The sequence below is a fragment of the Pristis pectinata genome, chromosome 2 (assembly GCF_009764475.1).
Source record: "Pristis pectinata isolate sPriPec2 chromosome 2, sPriPec2.1.pri, whole genome shotgun sequence".
In the NCBI taxonomy this organism is placed as follows: domain Eukaryota; kingdom Metazoa; phylum Chordata; class Chondrichthyes; order Rhinopristiformes; family Pristidae; genus Pristis; species Pristis pectinata.
Window position 1 is genome coordinate 45,505,612 of NC_067406.1, and position 24,595 is coordinate 45,530,206.

The 24,595-nt window shown below is 38.0% G+C and overlaps 1 protein-coding gene across 1 annotated transcript in view; it reads left to right on the plus strand.

Moving 5' to 3' along the window:
- The window catches only part of LOC127579224 (protein unc-13 homolog B-like), a 399,584-nt gene that overhangs the window by 366,930 nt on the left and 8,059 nt on the right, over nucleotides 1-24,595 (plus strand). The window contains 5 exon segments of the mRNA XM_052031832.1: nucleotides 3,956-4,012; nucleotides 4,904-4,984; nucleotides 7,310-7,457; nucleotides 10,234-10,290; nucleotides 15,778-15,870. Of these exon segments, the coding sequence (XP_051887792.1) occupies nucleotides 3,956-4,012; nucleotides 4,904-4,984; nucleotides 7,310-7,457; nucleotides 10,234-10,290; nucleotides 15,778-15,870 (436 nt within the window).

Below are 24,595 nucleotides of genomic sequence, written 5' to 3' on the forward strand. Positions count from 1 at the left end.
TGATGTTTAGCCATGAAGTTTAGCCATGAAATTACCAGTGATGTTTAGCCATGAAATTCAACATCTTTCTGATATTTCCAGGTTTCCCAGATTCAAATTAGCATCCACACTCTCTTCCCACCACATTGTTAATATTAAGGTTAAGGTTAATGTGACTAAGATAAAAGGGAACACATCACTTTCCACATACCTTTCAGGTCATCACAGAACAATTTATAGCTAACAATGTTCTTTTGAATTGTCGCTGTTGTAGGAAAAGGCAACAATGAATTTGGGCTTGTCCAGCTGCTATTTTGACATTTAATTATGTTTTTTATTCACTTATGGAATGTGGACATTGCTGGCAAACCCAGCATTTATTGCCCATCTCTAATTGCCTCAAAAAAACTTTTTGCCGGGCCATTTTAGAGACTAGTTAAGAATCGGCCAAGAAATGGACCAGAGTCACAAATAGGCCAGACTGGATAAGGATGGGAGCAAAAAAAGTTCTCAAAAGAACATCAGTGAGTAATTGGGGTTTTTTATGATAGTTTGAGATTTACTTTTACTTGTACACCCTTTTTATTCCAGATTTACTGACTTGGTGAAATTTAAATTCCCTTGCTGCCATGATATGATTTGAACGTCTTCAGATCCACTGTCCAACTTTCTAGATTACTGCTTTGTGGACAACTATATGACCATATCCTACCATAATGATTGATGACTTTAGTTATGAATTATTTCCAGAAAGGCAATAAACCTGAAAGTAAAATAATGAATTGCTTCTCTGTCTTGTGATCAGATGTAAAATTGCTGTGTTTACAGAATCAATTACAGCTTCTTATCTACTCATCAATTTTGATGAGTTTGTTAGTTAAAAAGAACACGTTTACGCGGACTTTGGCGTAGAACTTATACAAGCCAGATGTTTATCCTGTTCTGTCTGAAGCTTAGTTTTTTCATTGCTATTTGTGTCCTTTTATCTTTTTTCATTTTATGGAATGTGGGTGTTGTTGACAATGCCAGAATTCACCACCCATCCTTAATACCCCTCAAGAAGCTGGCGTACAGAACCACTAAATTTCTTCTGATGAAGGCACTGCCACAGAGCTATTGGATAGGGAGTTCTAGCATTTAAACCTAGTGATAATCAATGACTGTATTTATTTCCAAATCTGGATGTTGTTTAATTTAGAAATGCTCAACTATGCTGACAGGAGTTTATTAATGTTTATTAGAATGAGCAACTGCAGAATTGGAGACCTGAAGTCATCAAAAAAAGGACAAAGTTTTTGCAAATATCAAATGATACTGTAGGAAATTATTTACTTAGTAGCCTTTACCTTGGCTGCTACCCAATATCTTGAAGGCTTCTGAGAATACCTGAATCTGTATGGTCACCTGGCGTACATTGGCTCAGAACCTGTGAGCATTTCCTCAGTATCTAATCAATCGACTAAGCAAGGGAATAGGAGAACAAGGCAGCATTTGAATAGAACGAACCCTACTCAACTAACCCTTTGAATCCTTCCCCCACCCCAAAAATTTATAAGTGATGTAGGTTGAATGAAAGCTTTAGCTAGGGCCCCTACATGATTACTACAAATCACTGTTAAGCCACTGGCTCATGTCAGTCAGACCCCTGGGATTTGTGTACCCCCGCTGCACCAAAGTGGAATGTAAGGCCGGTTAAAAGAGCAGTTAAGAGTGAAGTGGAAACATAAGCCAGAGAGAGAAAAGCAAAAGGTTTCTTTCCTTGAAAGAAATCAGGGTTTTAAATAAGGCACTCTTCAGGTAACAAAACTGAAAAATTGATCCAGTTTGAAACTGCGGTAAGGTGTGACGAGGCCATTTATTTTCATTATGTTGCTGGATTCACCCAACTGTAGGATACAATAGATGGTCCATGTTTAGCATTCTGGAGCTCCCCTGCAAATTCAAAAATTTCTTTGGTCTATTTTCTGGAAAAGCAGTGTTAGCCAATGAATTGTAGATGGGTTGGGGCATATGGATCCCATCAACAATCCATGTTGTACAGCAAATAAAGCCAATTACAGTAACTTAAAATAAAAGCAGGATCATATTTCCAAAAAGCAATGACTGAATCAATTTTGTTTTTATTTGCATAAAATCAGTCTCAGTCACCTATTACAGTGCAGGTCTCCAACCTTGATTGAAAGGTGAGTTACCTACCCTACCACCTCCATTCTGACTGGCTACAGTATTGTCTATATTCAGCTATTTATTAAAAGAAAGAAATGCCATCTCTTTTAATGTAAAGGATGCCATTCCTTTCCATGTGACTTTCTGCATACAGTGCCAAACACAAGTTTCCCTAGAAATTTCCATGATGTATTTAGTCTCCGGCATTTTATGAACAGATAGCGATCTTTCTGGAACAGCAAATCCCTCTAAGAGCTAAGAGGAGCACATTCCTTTAGCAAAATGGTCAATGATGAAAGCCTTTATAGGGTTCTTTGGTAGCGTGATACATTAATTAAGGCTTTGTAACAGCTACAAAAAGTTGTAAAGCAAAAAGCTGCAGATGCTGGAAATAAAACTGAAAATGCTGGAAATAGTTAATTCTAGTAGAATTGACATGACTAATGTTTCAGATTAATGACCTTTCATGAGAACTAGGAAAAGTTAGAAATCAAACATGTTTTAAGATGTAAAGAATAGGAGAAGTGAAGAGAATAAAGGGTATGTCTGTGATTGGGTGGAAACCAAGGCAGACTGAATGACACAAATGATGGTAGTGTCAGCTGAGAGAGGATGGGAAGGCTTGTTAACAACAATTCGTCTGTCTTTAGAGATCTAAATAGAAACAGATGAATAAAACAAGGAGAGAGAAGGAAAAAAAATGCTCCAACCATGAGTTCCTGGAAATCTGAAATAAAAGAGAATGGTGGAAATATATAACAAGATTTTGCAGTTTATAGTTTTTATAGTGATATAATATTGAGGCTACTTTTGATTAAGTGTGAACCCAAGTAAGACTAAAACAATGGAGAAATGCCACTTGGAGGAATTTCCTGTGGAAGCTGCAGCAGGACAATTTTTGATCAAGTTTTTACAATGCTTCCCCCTATCTTCAAATGAATGACATATTCCTCAACCTATTAATAACTTCACATTGGATTTCTTTGAATCCACATGGCACCTACAATTAAGTGCACTCTTATTTTGTATGCTGTTAATGTTGCTGAATAATAATAAAGAATATTCCCCTTCAATGCAATGAATTCACAGTGGCCTTGAACCATAGTATGAGCTGAAGCCCAAGGTAAAGGACAATAATTGGTGTTATTCTATGGTCAGCGGACATCGTTTTGCTCAGCTTTGGTCAACAACTACCTTATTAGAGTTTATCTGTGTGATACCCAGTACTATTAGAAATAATTCTGTCTGATGCTGTCAAACAGGTGAGTCAGCAACAGGTCCTGCTTCTCCTGATAGGGTGCCATTTACTGAATATTAATTGCTACATTTCTGACCTGTGTAGTACAAATGATTCTACTCTGTCAATAGGATATGTATCTTTATCAGCGTGATAAACTAACAGGTAGAGTATTTTTAGCACTATAGAGGTTTGATACCTTTGAGAAGCACAAAGCTATTTATGTAAGTTTGACTCAATATTTTTAATTATCTTAATGGATATAAACCATAGAAATATTTGATTCAGCTGTGGCAACTTCTTTTAATCCTGGGACAATTCAGGTAATCATGGAAACAATTACTACTTAAGGTATTATGTAACATATTAATTCGTGTAGTAATATAATTGATATAATTAAATACACCTTGATTTAAAGTTTTATGTTCCTTGATTATGTACGTGTGTGATGTATAAAATCTGTGCATATGTGTGAAAATTGCATTCTACTTACTTTGTTAAATAGTTTTTCAAGATTTTGTAGTTTTTCCTGCTTTTAATTATTTTTCTCCCTTTTAATACATGCGATCACAGGGTACTCAGTTGATTTTTACAGCTGCTAAAGAACTGGGGCAGTTATCAAAGCTGAAGGTATCATTGTATTCTGTTGCACAGACAGTAGATGTATGCTGCATAGAAAATGCATGATTTCTGTTATTTTTAAAGTTTAATGTGTTTAAAATATTTTTGTTTAATTTGTATTTTTCTATTATCAAATAAAAAGACAGAATTTGGTTTTGGTTCTTCATGAAACAAAGTTGTTTTGCTGTTTATACATATGGCCTTTTCTGGTGTGTGATACCTCCTTGAAGATAAATGGAACTGCAGAAGATAAGAAGGCAAAGCACAAAGTTACTCGTGTCCTGTTGCAAGTTTCAATAGTTAGAGAAAACCTAAACACTGATAGAATGGCCTCGTGTTGTAAAAATGTACACTTGGATGCATTTATTTGCTTCTGTACTTACCAATATAAATTTAAATAGGATAATAAAATACAGTCTCCCTTTCTCTCAGATGGATTAAATGTCTGTTTCACAGGACCTTGAGAAAGAAATACAACAAATAGGGAGAATGTCCATGAGGAAAGTTTCAGTTATTTTTGTACTTTTACAATTATTATTAAGGATGTTCCCGAACACATCTTTGAAACAGATTTCATCAGTGGTAGATTATTTTCTTTCTATATTATTTATGCACTTATATAAAAATGGTTCTCTCACTGTGCAATTAGTGAATTATATTGACAACTATCGAGCTTAGACTTATGTCATTGCATAGTCTCCAAATAAAAGAGTTGAGGAAGTCAGCTACAAAGCAAACCAATTACCAATAGAAAAAAAGCAAAATCATTTTGATGTTTTTGGTCCCTTTTAGTGGTATCAAACAGGAAAACAAAATCACTTCTTTGTGCCTTTAGTACAATAAGCATGATTCTCACCTTTATGCAATATTTGATTGTGTAACATTTGGATTTTCTTTAAGGATCACATGGTTCGAGAAGAAGCCAGGAGCCTTACACCAAAGCAGTGTGCTATAATGGATTTGGCCCTGGACACAATTAAGGTAAGTAATAGAAATTCAACCTAATTTATAATGTTATCTCTTTAAAAGAGATGAGAAAAAATCTAAGCACTCCAACCTTTTATAAACAACCAATCCTTAAGGTGAACATTTATTGATGGCAATCAATGATTTGGATGTGCATGATCATACTTTTGTTTCAAACCTTTTATTCAAATATGATGATATTCTTCTGACTGTGGTTTTATGTTAATATTAAGTATCAGTATTTTCAAGTTGCTTGCATTTCAAAATATGACAACCTTCATGGAAAATATTCTTATTCACTACAATAGTAAATATTAATCAATCAATTGAAAGGCACAATTACAATTTGTCAGAAGTAATCAGATTGATTGAAATATCAAATAAATTTATCAGACTTTTCAAGTGGACCTTGTCAAATGCAATCAGTCAGCCATTATGTTCACTCAATTTGAGTTTTATAATCAGTTAATGGTTTCTGAACATTTACGGGTATGCATTTATATAACATATATCTAAAAAATAATCTCTAAATTGCAACCTGATGGGCACACCAACTGTTGTTTCAAGTAAAAGTTTATTTCCCTCAAGACTACTGAGGTTTTTTTTGAAGCAGTGTGGATGTTTCCCAGTATTTAGTGCCTTTTTTAAGAGTATCTCAGTTGTAACACTGCAGAACTGCCAGCATTCCAATTTTACTTACAGGTTTTTCTATGAATGGATGGTTATTCCCAGTGAAATTCTATAATCTTATAAGCTACCTTCCATTCTTCAAATGGTGGAGGCAATTTTGTTGAAAACAGGAAATTTCTCAGGCTTGGAAGGTGCAGTTAGGTCTACCAAGGACCAAAATAATCACCTAAAGTCATATTTTCATTTGGTTAACTTTGTTTGTAAAATGAATTGCAGAACATAATTTTTATTTCTAGTTCAAGCAGCTGCTTTTGATGGGAAGCAAACCAAAACTATAGAAGTTATCATCAAAAATAATAGTCAATGGCAATTATTATCTTTTTGTGTGAATTCCCTATGGTAAAATAAAAGAGGATTGTTAAATGAATGTACTTATCTGCTGTTAACAGTGCTGTATTCTTAGGATAATGCTTTGTAAGGTTTAAGTACAAAAATTCCTTAGGGACTTTAATGAAATCTGCTTGATTGAATCCAGGTGTAATTCTTCACGTGTTGCCTTGACATCTAAACTGATGTGATTGTGAACCTGGTTTACACTGTAAATGGGAAGTGCAGTGCCATTTGGGATAATTGGGGTGCATGTTGTAAAAGGTTTGATTTTACAAATAAACAGAAAGCCCCTGGTAAGATTGCTTTTGAAGTAATTGGGTGCAGGAAACTTGTGATAAACTTTCTGCAGCTACACTTGTTCCTGTTTGGAATATCTCCAATGGATATTTTTGGGTTGAATGGCAGAGGAGCTTCAGATTACAAAATCGTAGAAAATAAACTGCTCTTTTTCAGCAGCATGGTAATATAGTATTTTTGAAAGAGGATCAGCAATGATCATATTAAATGGATGTAAGGACTGAATGGCCCACTCCTGCTCCTATTTTTTTGTTTCTTTGAAAAGTTCAGAGGCTGGCTTCAAACCTAAACAAAGCAAATAGTGGCACTACTCCAGTTATACTGACCTAGTTGTGAAACTGTGAGCCCCCCACAGACAATAATGCCAGGATGAGGATTCCAAGGTGGTTACCACTGATCAGCTGCTCCTGTAGTTTGTTTAGTGCACACAATATAACTGGGCTATATTCTAACTAATTAGCCACCAGACTTTAAGTGAATAACAATGTATCTACAATAGCAATTATTTTAATTGAGAAAGTTTCAATTATTAGACATTATGGACTGGTTAGAGTATAAATGTATACTTCCTGTCAACTCACAAGAATCAAACAAGCACATATTATTGTTATTTGGTTTCTCACTGACTGCCTTTAAACTCTTTTCCTATGCAAGCAAAACATTGATTAACTCATCAGCTTAGAAATCAGTAGAGTTTCCTTCAGGATTAAATATAAAAACAAGTTCTTAAATATGGTAACTGGATTGCGCTTATGACAGTTGATTGTTAAATGAAATAAATGTGCTTATAAGCATGGTTGAAAGAGGAAACATTATGGAAAGAGGTTTCCACTTTTACAGAAGTAACTCAATTTTTAAATGTCATTTATCTTATAATTTGTAGTTAAGTAATAAAAAGATTCCAACTAAACTCTGACTTTAAAAAAAATTCTCCTTAAAATTATCTGAATACCACATCATGGTTGCACATATGTTCATGATTCATGAAATGAAAGTGCTTATTTTCATACTTTGACATTACAGCAATACTTCCATGCTGGTGGAAATGGTTTGAAAAAGACTTTCCTGGAGAAGAGTCCAGACCTTCAGTCACTGCGATATGCACTCTCGCTCTACACTCAGACCACTGATACGCTCATCAAAACATTTGTTCAATCTCAAACTGCTCAGGGTAAGTTTATCAAAAAAACACTGTCTCAGCACTTGGCTAAAACTGACTCCTACATTCTGCAGTTCTGAGAAAATTGCTTCACCTGCTATTAGCTTTCAAAGCACATACTGTAACAATTAATACTCTTTAGATAGAAAATGAAACTTTGTGTAAAGCTTTATACTCCTGCCATGGAACAACTATAAATTGAGAACAATGTTATAATTAAGCAGAATGTATGTCACATAGCCTGTGCCCAGTTGGGTTTTCTCCTGTCTTTTCTCATCCACACATACTCTCCCTTGTGATCTACCTCAGCCACTGTCTGTGAGAGCGAATGCCACATTTTCACCACTGAGTAAAGGAGTTTCTTCTGAATTCTTTTCTTGATTTTCTGATGTCCATCTTATATTCATGATCTTTAGTTATGATTTTCTCCATGTGGAAAAGCTCTTCCTAGTGAAATAGGGAAACCATTATTAGGTTACTCCTTTTTTGCCATTTCCTGATGAGTATAACCTTACTTTATAATACATATAAATACTTTTTGAATCCCTTTAATGCCTTCCTTTTCTTTTTATAATAATATGACCAGAATTATCAACAGTACTCTATGTGATCTGATGAAGATTTGATTTGTGTAATTCAAATATTTTAAATTTCATTTTTATTTTTATATATATATCAAATGTGGTCCCCAAGAATAAAGTTCTTCTAGTCCATTCATGGATTATTATCAACAGTTTGAGGGGTCACTTTTGTCACAATAGATTGAATTCTTTCTTGATGTTGTTTTAGAAAAAAAAACACAATTTGAGATCAAACAGCTTCATAATAAAGTAAATTGGTATGTTCTCTGCCAAGCCACTAGGTGGTGTGCCGCAAAAGTGAAATGAGAGGGACTCAGCTGCACTGACCTCAGCAAGGTTTTTGGCAATTAGCTCTGGGGTAGAACCAGCAGAAGAAATGTAAGAGATATTAGCAGCTTATTGCCTGCCTTTCAGAAGGGACTGATGACTCACTAGTGATTCACTTAATGCGTTGAAAGGGATGTCCTTTTACTAAAATCTATTGATGGAAATGAAAAAATCAGCAAATAAAAGAAAAGAAATAATTGATTATCCTGTGAGAATGAGCTGTATTAGGAACATCTGGCCTATACATTTTGTATCATATCTTTCAAAAGTTATGCATTGTGCCCCCTAGTTAGAACTCATAACAACACATACATCAAGACACATCCATTGCCTCAGTATTACACAACTGGGATATATTGGTCAACCATGACCTAGAAGAAAACCCTTCTTCACCTCTCAAAAATTTTTCTTTGGAGGTTATCTAATTCAAATGTACTTACTCCTTTCTCTGCTACTTGGGCTGTATCTGTCAACATCTTGCCCCATGAAGATGTGGCTAAAAGTGTAAATTGTGAGAGGCAGGAGTATTGAGATGCCAGTACTCCTCCACAGAGCAATCAATGGTACTATATTGCCTACTTTCTAAGGAGAGCCTAAAAGCAAACTGTGGCAGAGCCTCACTTCTGTCATTGGACAGGCCAGTGAGCTTGGTCTCTCTCACTGCCCTGATCCCCTGATTTTGTACCATGGAACTTGCACTGATTTCAGCCCCTATTGGGCCATACAATTACACTTCCCCATAAAGATTAGATATGAGACAACCCCAGAGGAAAGCTGACAGCATTGTTGGGCACATTGTGGCATTCTAGTACCTTTTAATTAATGGTCCTGAGAATGAACTGGAAAAATCACACATTTTTGGCTTCCAGATTTTACAGTGATCTATTGAAGACCATACTTGCATTTTAAAACTGATGCTGTTTTCAGGAGCTTTTTAATTTTGTAATTATCTCCCCCCTCCCACCCCCCCCCCCCCCCACTGCCAAAAAGTCATGCTTATGAGTCTTAAGTGTATTGTCAGATTAATTTTAAGCAAGAGTCATGTTGTGATCCTTATTTGTGTCTGGCTCCCATCCATTTATGATGCCAACAGAATTTATGTGCACAAGGTTAAATTACTTATTTGCTTTGAATTGACACCAGATACCTAAATTATGTACAGGTGACCCCTGTGTTATGGCCATTCAACTAACAGAAATTTGCCCTTATAGAATTCACAAATCTCTACCAAAAAATTTGACATACAGAATAAAATTCACTCACATGGAATTTGTGTGAAAAAAAATTAAGTGGAAAAAAAGTTAATAGATACCAAATTTATTTTTTTCAACACGTTTCTTGACATATGTGCAGATGATGCGGTTTTACTTTATGGAAAACCATGATATTAACCATTTTTTAGGAATGCAACCTCTCTAGAACATGGGGGCCACCTATATTTTCAGGATTTTGTTTTGTACAGTGAAATTTTGAGGCTACAGATGACCTGCTTGGTACCTGAGTTATGATTCCTTGTTATGGCCTTATGCTGTAAACATTACTATAGCCACTACAATTACATTTTGTACTGGTCCCTTGTACTTAGCATTGAGTGTGCTCTTCTAGAAACTTTCAAGGTATTCCGTCTGGGCAATAATATGCATGTGGGAGAGAATGGAAAAATCTGCCTCATTTCCATGTTTTTTCATCTTCCACTGTGTTGGAAAAGGTAAAAGATAAGCCATGATCGTATTGAATGTTGGACAGGCATGAGGGGCCAAATGGCCTAATCCCACCTGTTATTCTTATGTTTCTTATGCTTCAGGTCTTGATGATGTAACCTGTATTCTCATTTTCTTCTCCCTTTTGTCCTGCTTGCTGACTTTGATAACATGAATCAGTGCATGGTGGAAAGGGTATTAGGGTTACCGCTAATGAGGACGCTCTTCCTGACAAGGGTATGTCTGAGTCTAATGTTGCCCAGCTGTGACAACATTAGCAAAATGCAGGCTTGATAAATCAAAACCTTCCCATCATTACTAGAATGTTTCAGAAACCTGTGCTTTATTGCTGTAATATCAGTCATTGCTAATGATTCTGATGACTTATGACCAAGGTAAATAGTATAATGTGTTTTTACAGTGCAAAATAGTTTTACTGATTCAGAAGTTAAATCTGAAACAATTACTGAAAATGCACAATGACAAAGAAAGTTTACTTTTTATATTGGGATGGTGGAAGTATTGGTATTGTAATTAAAGAAATGAGTGTGATGTTAAAAGTAATAGTGTATTTCAAAATTGATTCAGTTATTTCTGCTTTCAGCAAACAGTGTGGCAGTTTGGGACATTTGTGTTAATACCTCTATCCTTTTATTAAAGCAAACAGTGATTGCAATGTCATAAACCAATTAACTGTGTTTTGTACAAAGCACTGTATACTTAAGTTCAGTTTGTCAGGAGAATATATATACAGTATTTAGATATAATGCAGTCAAAAACATCTTATTGCACCAAAATAAAAATGAAAAGAAACTGCAGGTACTTGAAATCGAAAATAAAAACACAAAATGCTGGAAATACTCAACAGGTCGGGCCACATCTGTGGGAAGAGAAACAGAGCTAACATATCAGCTCGAAGATCCTTCATCATAATTGGGAAGAAGACAAAAGAAGCTTGTAAGACAGCGGGGAGGGTGGGGGAAGAGGAATGTTTCTGATTGGGTAAAACCAGGGTGACCATGGGATAAGCTGTAAACAAGGTTATCCAGTCAATGAGTGAATGGGAGCAGGTAGAGAGAGAGAATATAGACAGAGGAATGTAGCAGCTGTGAAATGCAGAGCAGGAAGACATACTTGGCAGGTCATGCTGGGCATGTTCTCCACTCCCAGAGGGATAAAAAAGAAAAGAAGGGGAAAATAGAAACATACAATCCCACCATCCAGGTACCCAAACTATCTTTTCAGGTGAAGCAGCAGTTCACTTACACTTCCAATTGAGTGCACTGCATTTTGTGTTCACAATGTGGTCTCCTCTACATTGGTGAAGCCAAATGCAGACAGGGCGACTGTTTTATGGAACATCTGTTCTCACTACACAGGGTCGACCCTGAGCTTCCTGTTGCCTGCCACTTTAATTCTCCATCCCAGTCTGACCATTGGTCTGTGGCCTCCTGCACTGTAATAATGAGGCCCAATGCAGGCTCAACATTGCAGCCTTCTGGGCTCTATATAGAATTCTACAACTCCAGGTAACTTGATTTCTCAGTCTGTATCAGTCATCCATCTGTGATATTGGCTCAGCTTGCTTCACCGTTTTTTTCCTATTTTCCTCCTCTGGGAGTCGAGGACTTGCCCAGCTTGACCTGCCAGGCATGTCTTCCTGCTGTGCATTTCCAACTCTCGCATTCTTTTGTCTATGTTCTCATTCTCTAATTGCTCCCATTCACTCATTGACCAGATAACCTTGTTTACAGCTTAACACCATGGTCACCTCAGCTTTACCTGATCAGAGGCATCCCCTCTCCCACCCTCCCTGCATCTTAACAAGCTGCTTTTTATCTCCTTCCCAGTTCTGACAAAGGGTCTTCTTCCTGAAACATTTCCTCTTCCTTAAGATGCGGCCTGACCTGTTGAGTATTTCCAGCATTTTTGGTTTTTATTACTGCACCAAGATATCAAGTCATATTAACAGAATTATAACAAGCTGTTATCTACTGCTGTATTCACCTATATTTGATACCATTAATCTACTTAAGCATTAACATGAAATACTTAAACAAAGCAAAACCACTGCAGAATCTAGAAATCCAAAATAAAACAAAATTGTTGGAATTGCCCAGCAAGTTAGACAGCACCTATGGAGAGAGAAACAGAATTAATGTTTCTAGTTATATTAGACTTCAAATTTCTGGAGTTGCAGCAAGTCATCACTATAGAAGAACAATGATCTGAGAGGAAATATCTATTATATTTCTTTACAATATAGAAGGAAGCAATTTGGGTCTATACCAGCTCTCTGAGTAATCCCACTTATTTCCTTATTACCTGTTCTCTCATACATATCCATTAACAACCCCTGTGATATTATCGTATTACACCAGGAGTCACTTACAGAAGCCAATTAACCTAACAATCAGCGCATCTTTGGAAAGTTGGAGGAAACCATAGCACCTGGAGAAACCCACATGGTCACAAAGAAAGCATACAAACTCCATACGGCCAGCACCGGAGGTTAGAATAGAATCTAAGGCACTGTGAGGCAGCTGCATTTTAACTGCAGCGCTGTGACACATCTTTTTAATTTTTATTTCCCTGTTTAATTTTAATCGGTTTATAGCTGCTGGCTATAAACAGAAAAGCCACAGAGTCCAATCAATGTAATATTTGTCAGTTAGAGTGCATAGTTTCCTCTAAGTCGATGTTACATTGATGTACAGGTTGCATGATTTATTATTCCAAAGGTCGTGTTGCTTTTCCTAAAGAAACAGCTGGTGATCTGGTCACACAGGTATATTTGTTTTGTACTCCTTTGTTTTCCTCAAAGATAATTTGTTTCTTTTCATAACAAGCCCAATATGCTTGGTCACCCTCATCTGAAACTGTAACCAAGGTCTGACAACTTTTTTGTTCAGGTAGACGTCAAAGATTTCATAACATATTATTGAGTATTCACCTTTCAAAGCTTAAGAATGGGCAAGTTCTTTACAAACATAGGTCAATTTAAAGGAGTTACCTGCTTAATCTCTCTAAAATGCAGTGTAATAATTGCATCACTGTAGTACATTAAGGCATTACTCAAAAATTAAGCTGATCATTAGCCTATTACATTAAGCAACTATCAGATCTAGAGTAGACTTGCTTTTGTGATATTAGTAACACAAAATATTTTTATTGTAACATTATTGCTAATTTTAACTTTTTTTTAAAGAACACGTTTAAAGAAGAAAAATGAAAACCCAACTCAAACAGTAACAGTAATCCGCTTCTATCCTGACCGAGCCAAATGAATGTTAGATAATATTGAAACAAGATTTAATTGCCTGCATTTAGAATGCTGATTCTCTATTCTCTATACTTTCTAATATACCATAAAAAACAATTATTATTTGTTATTCCTGCTAGCTTATTACTTTAGTAAGATCACTCCACTAAGAGGCACTTCATTAGCTATATCTAATGAAACTAAATTGAAATGGAAGCTGAATATTCAGGGCATTCTAACCAGATTACACATTGTCCATTGAAAAGGAAAAACAAAGTTAATGATTGGTGATTTGCATCAGAAAAGGAGAACGTTAGAGTTTAGAAGGTTTCGAAGAAGAACAGAGGCAGACCAAGGGAGGAAAGAACAAAACTGAAGGCCTATAATAGGATGGAAGATATGAGAGGCTAAAGATGAAAGCGATGATACAAGGCACAAGGGGATGTAATTTCACAACAAAAGAATCAAATGATGAATTTACAGGAAGTGCAAATAGAAAATAAAAGGCACATAACCAATGATAAGATGCTGTTTACCAAGCTACCAATGAACTTCATTGGTGTTGCAGCCAAAAGACAGACGTGAGAGTGAGACTAAGGCAAAGTGTTAAGGTAACATCCAACTTCTTTTTTGAATGCCATGCTTATTTTGGGAACTGAGTTCCAACCACCTCCCCTCTACCCATGTGGATAAAGATTTCTTAACCCTCCTTGAAACCTTCAACTAATTTCCCCTATGGCCTCTAGTTGTCTGGGTCCCTCCATAGTTTTATACAACTTAATTAAATCTCCACTTGCCCTTCTGTATTCCAAAGTAATCAACAGTTTATTCAGTTTTTCATAAAACCCCAAATTCTGCTGTCTTGATGAATTAGTAAACTTTCTTGTAATCTGTGTGTTTTTATGTTCTTATTGTATGCCTCCTTCTGCCCCACTACCTTAAGATATTTGAAGATGTGCACTCCAGGGTCCTTCTTGCCTTTACACTTCTGAACACCCTACCATTTAATGTGTATTTCTTTATCTTGTTGCCTTTTCTAAATTTGACTTTCCTTGTCTCGACTCTTTTTTCTTTAATTGACATAATACCATTGCCTTCTGCCTTTTACCACCATCCCTTTTGCTATTTTCAGCCCCAAGACAGACCTATCCTTTTGCTCTTTTCGCCTATGTCCAGTCTTAATCCTACCTCCATACTAGTTTTGGGCTTGTTCATCAAAACTGGTTAAAGTTGATCAACCTGAAACCAAAGCTTCTGCTCACTAGTGAGCTCGGTCATCCACCGTTAACCAAATCAAACAATCTATATCACCTAATACTGAGCTGTCTCCTTTGCACTTCTTCCACTCCTTTCAAATGAATGGACTTGTTATTTCTGCACCAGGTTAACTTGGCACAGGTTCTGGAGTTTAACCAGGGAATCCCCGATGATAAGCTGTGCAGAAGCTCATGACTTCTGCATTTATGTTGAACTGCTAATAGGGTGGAAAGATCCAACCCAATAATTCTGTTTCTCTCACAGATGTGTTTCTAGGATTTCCTGTTTCATAATATTTGACATTCAAACTATTTTGATTTCATACAGTATATAAAACTGGATTGTAACAGAAATGATCTCCTAAGAAAGGTCTTTACAAATGTCTTCCAGTTAGCAACTCTCGTTGTTCTTCAACATTACAATAGCAAACATTTCACTGAGCAGTAAAATCTATAGCAAATGCACACTTAATATGAAATAGCAATAGGAGATTGATAATGTGTTTATTTTGCTATTGGGATCAATGACAACCAACATATTTATCCTATATGGTACAGCTGTTAGATACAATACTTAAATGCTTCTCAGGGTTTAATTATGACTTAAACAGGCCAGAAGAGTTCATGATTCAAACCCTTTATTGCCAAGTTAGAAAATAAAATCTAGGCAGTTGTGTGATATGGGAGGTAGGGATTAACAATAGGCTGGGGAGCAAAAATATCAGGTCGGTTAAATGTCATCCATGGAGGTAATAAGTGTTATTTCAAGAGAAGCATGGAACTGGTATGTCCTCCCCATGAAGCAGCAAACTACAAGGGAAAAAGATTTGAGGACAAACAGTGTGAATATTAATAGTTCAAATTGCCATTGTGAAAATGGAATCTAGTCCAAATATTTTTCAGCTATTGCTATAATTCTGAACTTTTCAATAACTTCAATGAACCAATAGTTTCATCTGATTTCTTTCCTCCTGTCCATGAGGCAGGCTTTAATTCTTTTGATCAGTATTGATGCATGACTAATGTAGTCTGTTGTGCATGGATGACATCAAATGTTTCAAGCATGAAAGCAATAATATTTTAATGTCAGTATTCTTTTCAGTGCACTGCACAATTGTCTTGAGTGAATCTGACACTGATAAGTCTGCACTCGTCATTGATGATGTAACTTCAGGGTTTAATCTTTATGCTTTAATTATTAATCAGGCTCTGGTGTGGAAGAACCAGTGGGTGAAGTCTCCATACAAATAGATCTTTTCACCCATCCAGGAACAGGAGAGCATAAAGTAACAGTAAAAGGTAAGAGTAATGCCATTAATAAACATACAAAAAGGATGTTGGATCGCCTGATATATTTAATCAGAATCTAGGCTCCAATACAGCAATTTTTAAATCTTAATGTGGTTATCTATGTAATTTAGTTCACAGTATTTTAGCTGAACTTAAAATAAAAATCTCATTCCTTTCATATGCATTCAAAGATGGTAAATCTTTAAATGTGTATTTGAATGCTCTTGTCATTCTCTGATGTTTCCTGTATTGTTAAAATTAATTCCTGATTATAGCATAGTGCTTTTTTCATTCTTGTCTTTTTTAATATGTCTAATTCCCATTTATTTCATTTATTATTTCTAATTTTCTTAATATTGATTGTTTTATCGTTTTGTGAGCTTAAATGCTGATAGATTCTATGTGGCATTGTTCAAGATAAATTACAGAATTATTACAAAATAGGAGGAAGTCCAATAATTCTGTAGTGGCTCATTGCAGATCAACCCCTTGCTTTTTACCTAAAGCTCTGCAAATATTTATCCAATTCTCTTTGGAAAATCACAAATAAATCTGCACACATTTTCAGACATTAAAATTCAGATCAACGCTCCTCCCTGTATTTACAAATTAAGTTTATCTTCACACCACCTTGGACCTTCTGCATACATTTTAAATCTCTGTCCTCTAATGCTTCAAGTTCAAGTTTATTTTTGCCATAGGCATACATTCACAGGGTATAAATGCCATGAAAATTAGCTTTTTGCAGCAGCAGAGTACGTTTCAAGGCTTGAATTATGTCTTGTACATTACAAGAAGTGAAATGGCAGTCAGGGAATTGATATGCTCCTCTTGTAGGATATGGGATGCCAGGGAGAATTCCAGTGTCCCTGATGACTACACCTGTGAGAAGTGCATCTGGCTGCAGCTCCTCACTGACCGTGTTAGGGAACTGGAGCTGGAGCTGGATGGACTCCGGATCATTCGGGAAAACTGAGGAGATGAATGGACAGGAGTTACAGGGAGGCAGTCACACCTAGGTTACAGGATGCAGGTAGCTGGGTGACCGTCAGGAGAGGGAAAGGGGATAGGCAGTCATTGAAGGGTACCCCTGTAGCTGTTCCCCTCAATAACTAGTATATTGTTTTGGATACTGTTTGTGTATGGGGGGAAACGACCTACCAGAGGAAAGCCACAGCAGCCAAGTCTCTGTCACTGAGTCTATCTTTGTGGCTCAGAAGGGAAGGGGTGGGAACAGGAGTGCAGTAGTGATAGAAGACTCATTGGTTAGGGGAACAGATCAGAGATTCTGTGGACAATGTATGTTGCCTCCCAGGTGCCAGAATCAGAGACATCTCAGATCGAGTCCACAGCATTCTTAATGGGGAGGGTGAGCAGCTAGAAGTCGTGGTCCACATCAGTACCAATGACATAGGCATGAAGGGTGACAAAGTCCTGCAAAGTGAGTTCAGGGAGTTAGGTGCTAATTTATAAGACAGGACCTCCAGGGTGGTGATCTCAGGATTGCAACCTGTGCCATGTGCTAGTGAGGCAAGAAATAGGAAGATAGTGCAGTTTAATATATGGCTAAAGAGATGGTGCAGGAGGGAGGGCTTCAGATTTTTGGATCATTGGGCTCTCTTCCAGGGCAGTTGGACGGTTTGCGCCTGAACTGATGGGTGACCGATATCCTTGCAGGAAGGTTTGCTAGTGCTGCTCGGGGGTGGGGGGGGGGGTGGGGTGGTGGTGGGGTGGTTTTAAACTAGAGTTTGCAGGGGGGTGGGAACCAGAGTAGCAGGGCAGCAAATGCAGTGGCTGTGGGGAAAGTAGATGTAAAGCCTACAAGCAAAGACAGAAATCGACTGGTTGATAAGCATGGTGGGACTAATGTTCTGAGATGCGTCTATTTCAATACAAAGAGCATTGTAGGTAAGCCAGATGAAGCTGAAGCATGGATCAGCACGTGGAATTATTATGTTCTAGCCATTAGAGAGACTTGGTTGCAGGAGGGACAGGACTGGCAGCTCAGTGTTCTGGGGTTCCAATGTTTTAGACATGATAGAGAGGGAGGTATTAAAGGGGGAAGGGTGGCATTACTCATCAGGGAAAATGTCACGGCAGTGCTCAGACAGGACATACTGGAGGGCTTGTCTATTGAGGCAATATGAGTGGACATGAGGAATAAGAAAGGGATGACCACGTTAATGGGACTATATTGTAGATCTCCAATAATCAGGTGAGATTAGAGCAACAAATTTGTAGAGAGGTAACAGACAGTTGTAAGAAAAATAAGGTTGTAATGGTAGGTGATTTTAACTTTCCACCTATTGACTGGGACTCCCATACTGAAAGGGATTGGATGAGATAGAGTTTGCCAAATGTGTTCAGAAAAGTTTCCTTAATCAATACATAGAGGTCCCAACTAGAGAGAGCATGATACTGGATCTCCTGTTAGGGAATAAGACAGGGCAGGTGACAGAAGTGTGTGTAGGGGAACACTTTGGATCTAGTGATCATAATTCCATTAGTTTCAAGATAATTATGGAGAAGAATAGGACTGGTCCTTGGGTTGAGATTCTAAATTGGAGTAAGGCCAATTTTGATGGTATCAGAAGGGATCTGGCAGGCATAGATTGGGATAGGCTTTTTTCTGGCTAAGAGATGCTTGGTAAGTGGGAGGCTTTCAAAAGTGAAATATTGAGAGCACATAATCTTTATGTTCCTGTTAGAATAAAAGGCAAGGCTAGCAGGTTTAGGGAACCTTGGTTATTGAGGGATATTGAGGGCCTACTAAGAAAAAGGTGGTGCATATCAAGTACAGGCAGTTAGGATCAAATGAGGTGCTTGAGGAGTATAAGAAGTGCAAGAGAACACTTGAGAGAAATCAAGAGGGCAAAAAGAGGACATGAGATTGCTCTGGCAGGCAGGGTGTAAGAGAATCCCAAAGGTTTCTATAGCTATATTAAGAGCAAAAGGATAGCAAGGGACAAACTTGGTCCTCTTGAAGATCAGCATGGTCATCTATGCATGGAGCCGAAAGAGATGGGGGAGATCTTAAATGATTTTTTTTTGCATCCGTATTTACTCTGGAGACAGACACAGAGACTATAGAACTGAGGCAAAAGAGTGGTGAGGTCATGGACCGTATCCAGATTACGGAAGAAGAGGTGCTGGCTGTCCTGAGGCGAATGAAGGTGGATAAATCCCCAGGGCCTGACAAACTGTCCTCTTGGACCTTGTGAGAGAGTCTATTGCAAAAATTGCATCGGCCGTAGCAGAGATATTTAAAATGTCCTGAGCCACAGGTGAGGTGCTGGAGGCCTGGAGAATAGCTAATGTTGTTCCGTTGTTCAAGAAAGGCTCTAAGAATAAGCTGGGAAATTATAGGTCAGTGAGCCTGATGTCAATTGTGAGTAAATAATTGGAAGGTATTCTAAGGGACAGGTTATATAAGTATTTGGATAGACAGGGCCTGGTTAGGGATAGTCAACGTGGCTTTGTGCAAGGTAGGTCATTGTCTAACCAATCTTATAATTTTTCGAGGAGGTTACTAAGGAGGTCGTTGAGGGAAAGGCAGTGGACATTGTCTGCATGGACTTTGACAAAATTCCACATGGGAGACTGGTCCAGGAGGTTAAGTTGCTTGGCATTCAGGATGATGTGGCCAGTTGGATTCAACACTGGTTTAGTGGGAGAAGCCAGAGAATGGTAGTTGATGGTTGTCTCTGACTGGAGGCCTGTGTCTAGTAGTGTGCTGCAGGGATCGGTGCTGGGTCCATCTATATTAATGATTTAGATGATATTGTGGTAAACTGGATGAGCAAATTTGCAGATGACACCAAGATTGAGGGTGTAGTGGACAGCAAGGAAGGCTATCAAAGCTTGCAGTGTGATCTTGACCAGTTAAGTAAATGGGCTGAAAAATGGCAGGTTGAATTTAATGCAGACGAGTGTGACATGTTGCACTTTGGGAGGACAAACCAGGGTAAGACTTACACAGTGAGTGGTAGAGCTCTGAGGTGTGCGGTAGAACAAAGGGACCTGGGAATACAGATCCATAGTTCCTTGAAAGTGGTGTCACAGGTAGATAGGGTCATAGAGCGTTTGGCACTTTGGCCTTCATAAATCAGGGCACTGAGTACAGGAGTTGGGATGTTATGTTGAAGTTGTACAAGATATTGGTGAGGCCTAATTTAGAGTATTGTGTGCACTCTGGTCACCTACCTACAGGAAAGATATCAATAAGCTTGAAAGAGTACAGAGAAAATTTACAGGGATGTTGCTGGGACTTGAGGAACTCTGTTATAGGGAAAGGTTGAATAGGTTAGGACTTAATTCCCTGGAGCACCGGAGAATGAGGGAAGATCTTATAGAGGTCTACAAAATTATGAGGGGTATAGATAGGGTGAATGCATGCAGGCTTTTTCCCCTAAGGTTGGGTGAGACTAGAACTAGAGGACATAGGTTTAGGGTGAAAGGTGAAAAATATAAGGGAAATCTGAGGGGAAACTACTTCACTCAGAGGGTGGTGCGAGTGTGGAACAAGCTGCCACCAGAAGTGGTAGATGTGGGTTGAATTGTAACACTTAAGAGAAGTTTGGATAGGTGCATGGATGGGAGAGGTCTGGAGGGATATAGTCTGGGTGCAGGTAGATGGGACTAGGGAGAAGATCAGGCAGCATGGACTAGATGGGCCGAAGTACCTGTTTCTGTGCTATGACGATTACAAACATAAGCTAATATGAATGTAAGTTAACATAAATTATACATAACTGCAAAATAAACAAAATAAACATAGCGACACCAGTGCAAGATTGAGAGAGAGTAAAAAAATATATAGCCCAAGTAGTGTTAAAAGTTTTTCAGGTCAGTTCAAGAACCTGATAATAGCGGGGAAGAAGCTGTTGTTGAACGTTGGAATATGGCTCTTCGGCCCCTGTACCTCTTGCCTGATGGCAGCAATGAGAAGAGGGCATGGCCTGGATGGTGGGGATACTGATGATAGATGCTGCCTTCCTGAGCTATTGCCTCTTGTAGATGTCCTTGATAGTGAGGAGATGATGAAAGTGGCTGAGTCCACCATTCTCTGTAGCCTCTTTCATTTCTGTAAATTGAAGTTTCCATACCAGGCCATGATGCAACCAGCTAGAACGCCTTCCACTGTAGAAGTTTGTTGGAGTCTTCAATGGCATGCCGAATCTCCTCAAACTTCTAGAAAGCAGAGACGCTGGCATGCCTTCCTCATGGCTACATAAATGTACTAGGCCTAGGATAGGTCTTCTGAGATGTTGACACCCAGGAACAAAGCTGCTCACCCTTTCCACAGTAGACCCTTCAATGAGGACTGGTGCATGTTTGTCTGACTTCCACTTCCTAAAGTTCACTATCAGTTCCTTGGTCTTGCTGACGTTGAGCACAAGGTTGTCATTGTGACACCACTCAACACTAATCTCACCCTTATCACTGTGAGTAATTTCTATCTACTTACTCTGTCTAAACCTGTCATAATTTTGAACACCTCTGTTAGATTTCTTCTTGGACTTCTCTCAGTACAACTCTAGTCAATAGTCTCTCCTTTTAACTGAAATCCCTCAAACATGTACCATATCGTCTTTCAGGGGCAGCAATGTTGAAGGGTATGTAATATAATGTATCACTTTGCTGCAAAAGTGGATGACTTTCATGTCCTTCTGTTCCGAATGCTTTAACTGCTGATGGTGCCATGTCAATTACAGTCTAATGTAACTTTCTTATTGTTTTAAATACTCTGTTAATTACTAGTGATGTTCAAAGTACCACCTGTAGTATGTTATGATGTTGGATCCATGCAGAAGGTTAATGTATAATAAATTATTTTGCAACTGTAACATCTTAATGATAAGATTTCAAGTTCCAGACATAAGACTGTATAGATTTTGTTTTAATTTGTCCTTTTCATCTTTTCATTCCATCTTATTTTTGGATTTTCATTTTGTCTTTGTTTCGCATCCTGAGCAATCTCTTTTAAATAGCAGTAAGGGAATGTATCTGGGTAATCATTCTTATGTCCCATTTGTACAGGAACATGTGTAATTGGTTATAGCTGCTCTTTTCAAGGATATAATCAGCAAAGAACTGATGTCATATGAGGCGTCAGTGATAAATGGGGTTAATGCGTCATTCAGTTAGTTGAACCCAGGATCCTAAAAGGACAGTTCAAAATAAGATAAAAAGGCAGTGGGAAGTGATGCCATTTTTTAAAAGGACATTGTTAGGTGAATTGTTCCCATGGGATTTCTGTATATCTTACATGAAAAATATGGTGAATAATTGGGAGAGCTCATGCAATTCCAATTTTAATACTTGGATTTTTTTCCTGAAAGATACAAATGTAAAAGCAAAAAAATTTTTCTGTCAAATATGATTTTGCAATGGAAGCTCTTCTCAGTAAATTTAATTTATGGATGTTTATTCAATAAAAATTATGTATTTGCTTGTTATTATGCTGGTCAACTTCAGTTTTGTAATACTTCATGAAACTAAATTTAAACAAGTCTTAGGCTTCTTTAGCAAGGAATTATTTTTCAAGCCATATTCATTAAAATCAAAAGTTAAGGATATGGTGAAGATAGTGTTGCCAATTAAATTCAGCATATGATAAAATACACCATACAGTGACTCTGCCTTTATAATTATACTTTATTGATCGCGATTAGTTCAAACAACTCAAAGATTCACCTTGTAGTCAAGTAAATACTTAACTCTTCAGTTTCACATCTTCCAAAATTCATTACTTGTACTCAGATATTACCAGCTCTAGATGAACCTGGTCAAGGTTCAATGCGGCAAACTCTTCTCTGAGTCCCGACTCGGGATCTTCTGCAGTGGTTGGTCTCCAGAGTCACTGCTATCGATCATCCCGTGAGGCACCTTTTTATACATTCCTTTGCATACCACTTAGACATTGCCTGGTCCCTTACCACTAACTGCATGGCTATAAGTCATCTCCTTTTCCATATATGTACTTGTTTCTTTAATTTCTTCAAATTTTACTGACACTGCTCCATACTCACCTTACCAGTTTAACCACCAGTTCTGTGATTATCAGGGTGTTTGTTTGTATCTCTATACAAGATGTATCTGTTTATTCTGTGCTCAGGGTCAGCTCACAAAGCTGTGTCAGTACAACTCTACTTCCTCACATTCTCACCAGATGTTCAGGTAATGATTCACTTCCCCGTGCTTCCTTTGTTCTGCTGCTCACTACAATAGCTGTTCTCACCACATTTAAGAAGTGTTTGCATGATCACTTGAAAATCTATGAGGTACAAGGCTACTGGCTGAAGCCTGTAAAATGGGATTAGTATACACAGCAATTTGGTGTGCAGGGGTGGATGCCTGCCTGGTCAGTTTGGACCAGGAGAAGGTCTTTGACAGGATATCACACACGTACTTGATGGATGTGCTCTCCAAAATGGGTTTTGGGGAGGGAATCATAAATTGATTCCAACTGGTGGAGTTTGTTAGGTGTGTTCAGGAAGGTTTCTTGACACAATATGTAGATGAGTCTGCAAGAGGAGAGACTGTACTTGGTTTGGTATTGAGAAATGAACCTGGTCAGGTGTCAGATCTCTCAGTGGGAGAGCATTTTGGAGATAGTGATCATAATTCTATCTCCCTTACAATAGCATTGGAGAGAGGAACAGACAATTTAGAAAAGCATTTAAATGGAGTAAGGGGAATTATGAGGCTCTCAGGCAGGAAATTGGAAGCTTTAATTGGGAACAGGTGTTCTCAGGGAAAAGTACAGATGAAATGTGGCAAATGTTCAGGGGATATTTGTGTGGAGTTCTGCATTGCTACGTTCCAAAGAGACAGGGAAGTTATGATAGGGTACAGGAACTGTGGTGCACAAAGGCTGTAATAAATCTAGTCAAGAAGAAAAGAAAAGTTTACAAAAGGTTCAGAGAGCTAGGTAATGTTAGAGATATGGAAGATTATAAGGCTAACAGGAAGAAGCTTAAGAAAGAAATTAGGAGAGCCGGAAGGGGCCATGAGAAGGCCTTGGCAGGCAGGATTAAGGAAAACCCCAAGGCATTCTACAAGTATGTGAAGAGTAAGAGGGTAAGACGTGAAAGAATAGGACCTATCAAGTGTAACAGTGGGAAAGTATATATGGATCCGTAGGAAATAGCAGAGGTACTTAATGAATACTTTACTTCAGTATTCACTATGGAAAAGAATCTTGGTGATTGTAGTGATGACTTGCAGCAGACTGAAAAGCTTGAGCATGTAGATATTAAGAAAGAGGATGTGTTGGAGCTTTTGGAAAGCATCAAGTTGGATAAGTCGCCGGGACCAGATGAGATGTACCCCAGGCTACTGTGGGAGGCGAGGGAGGAGATTGCCTCTGGCGATGATCTTTGCATCATCAATGGGGACAGGAGAGGTTCCTGAGGATTGGAGGGTTGCTGATGTTGTTCCTTTATTCAAGAAAGGGAGTAGAGATAGCCCAGGATATTATAGACCAGTGAGTCTTACTTCAGTGGTTGGTAAGTTGATGGAGAATATCTTGAGAGGCAGGATTTATGAACATTTGGAGAGGTATAATATGATTAGAAATAGTCAGTATGGCTTTGTCAAGGGCAGGTCCTGCCTTATGAGCCTGATTGAATTTTTTGAGGAGGTGACTAAACACATTGATGAAGGGAGAGCAGTAGATGTAGTGTATATGGATTTCAGCAAGGCATTTGATAAGGTACCCCATGCATTATTG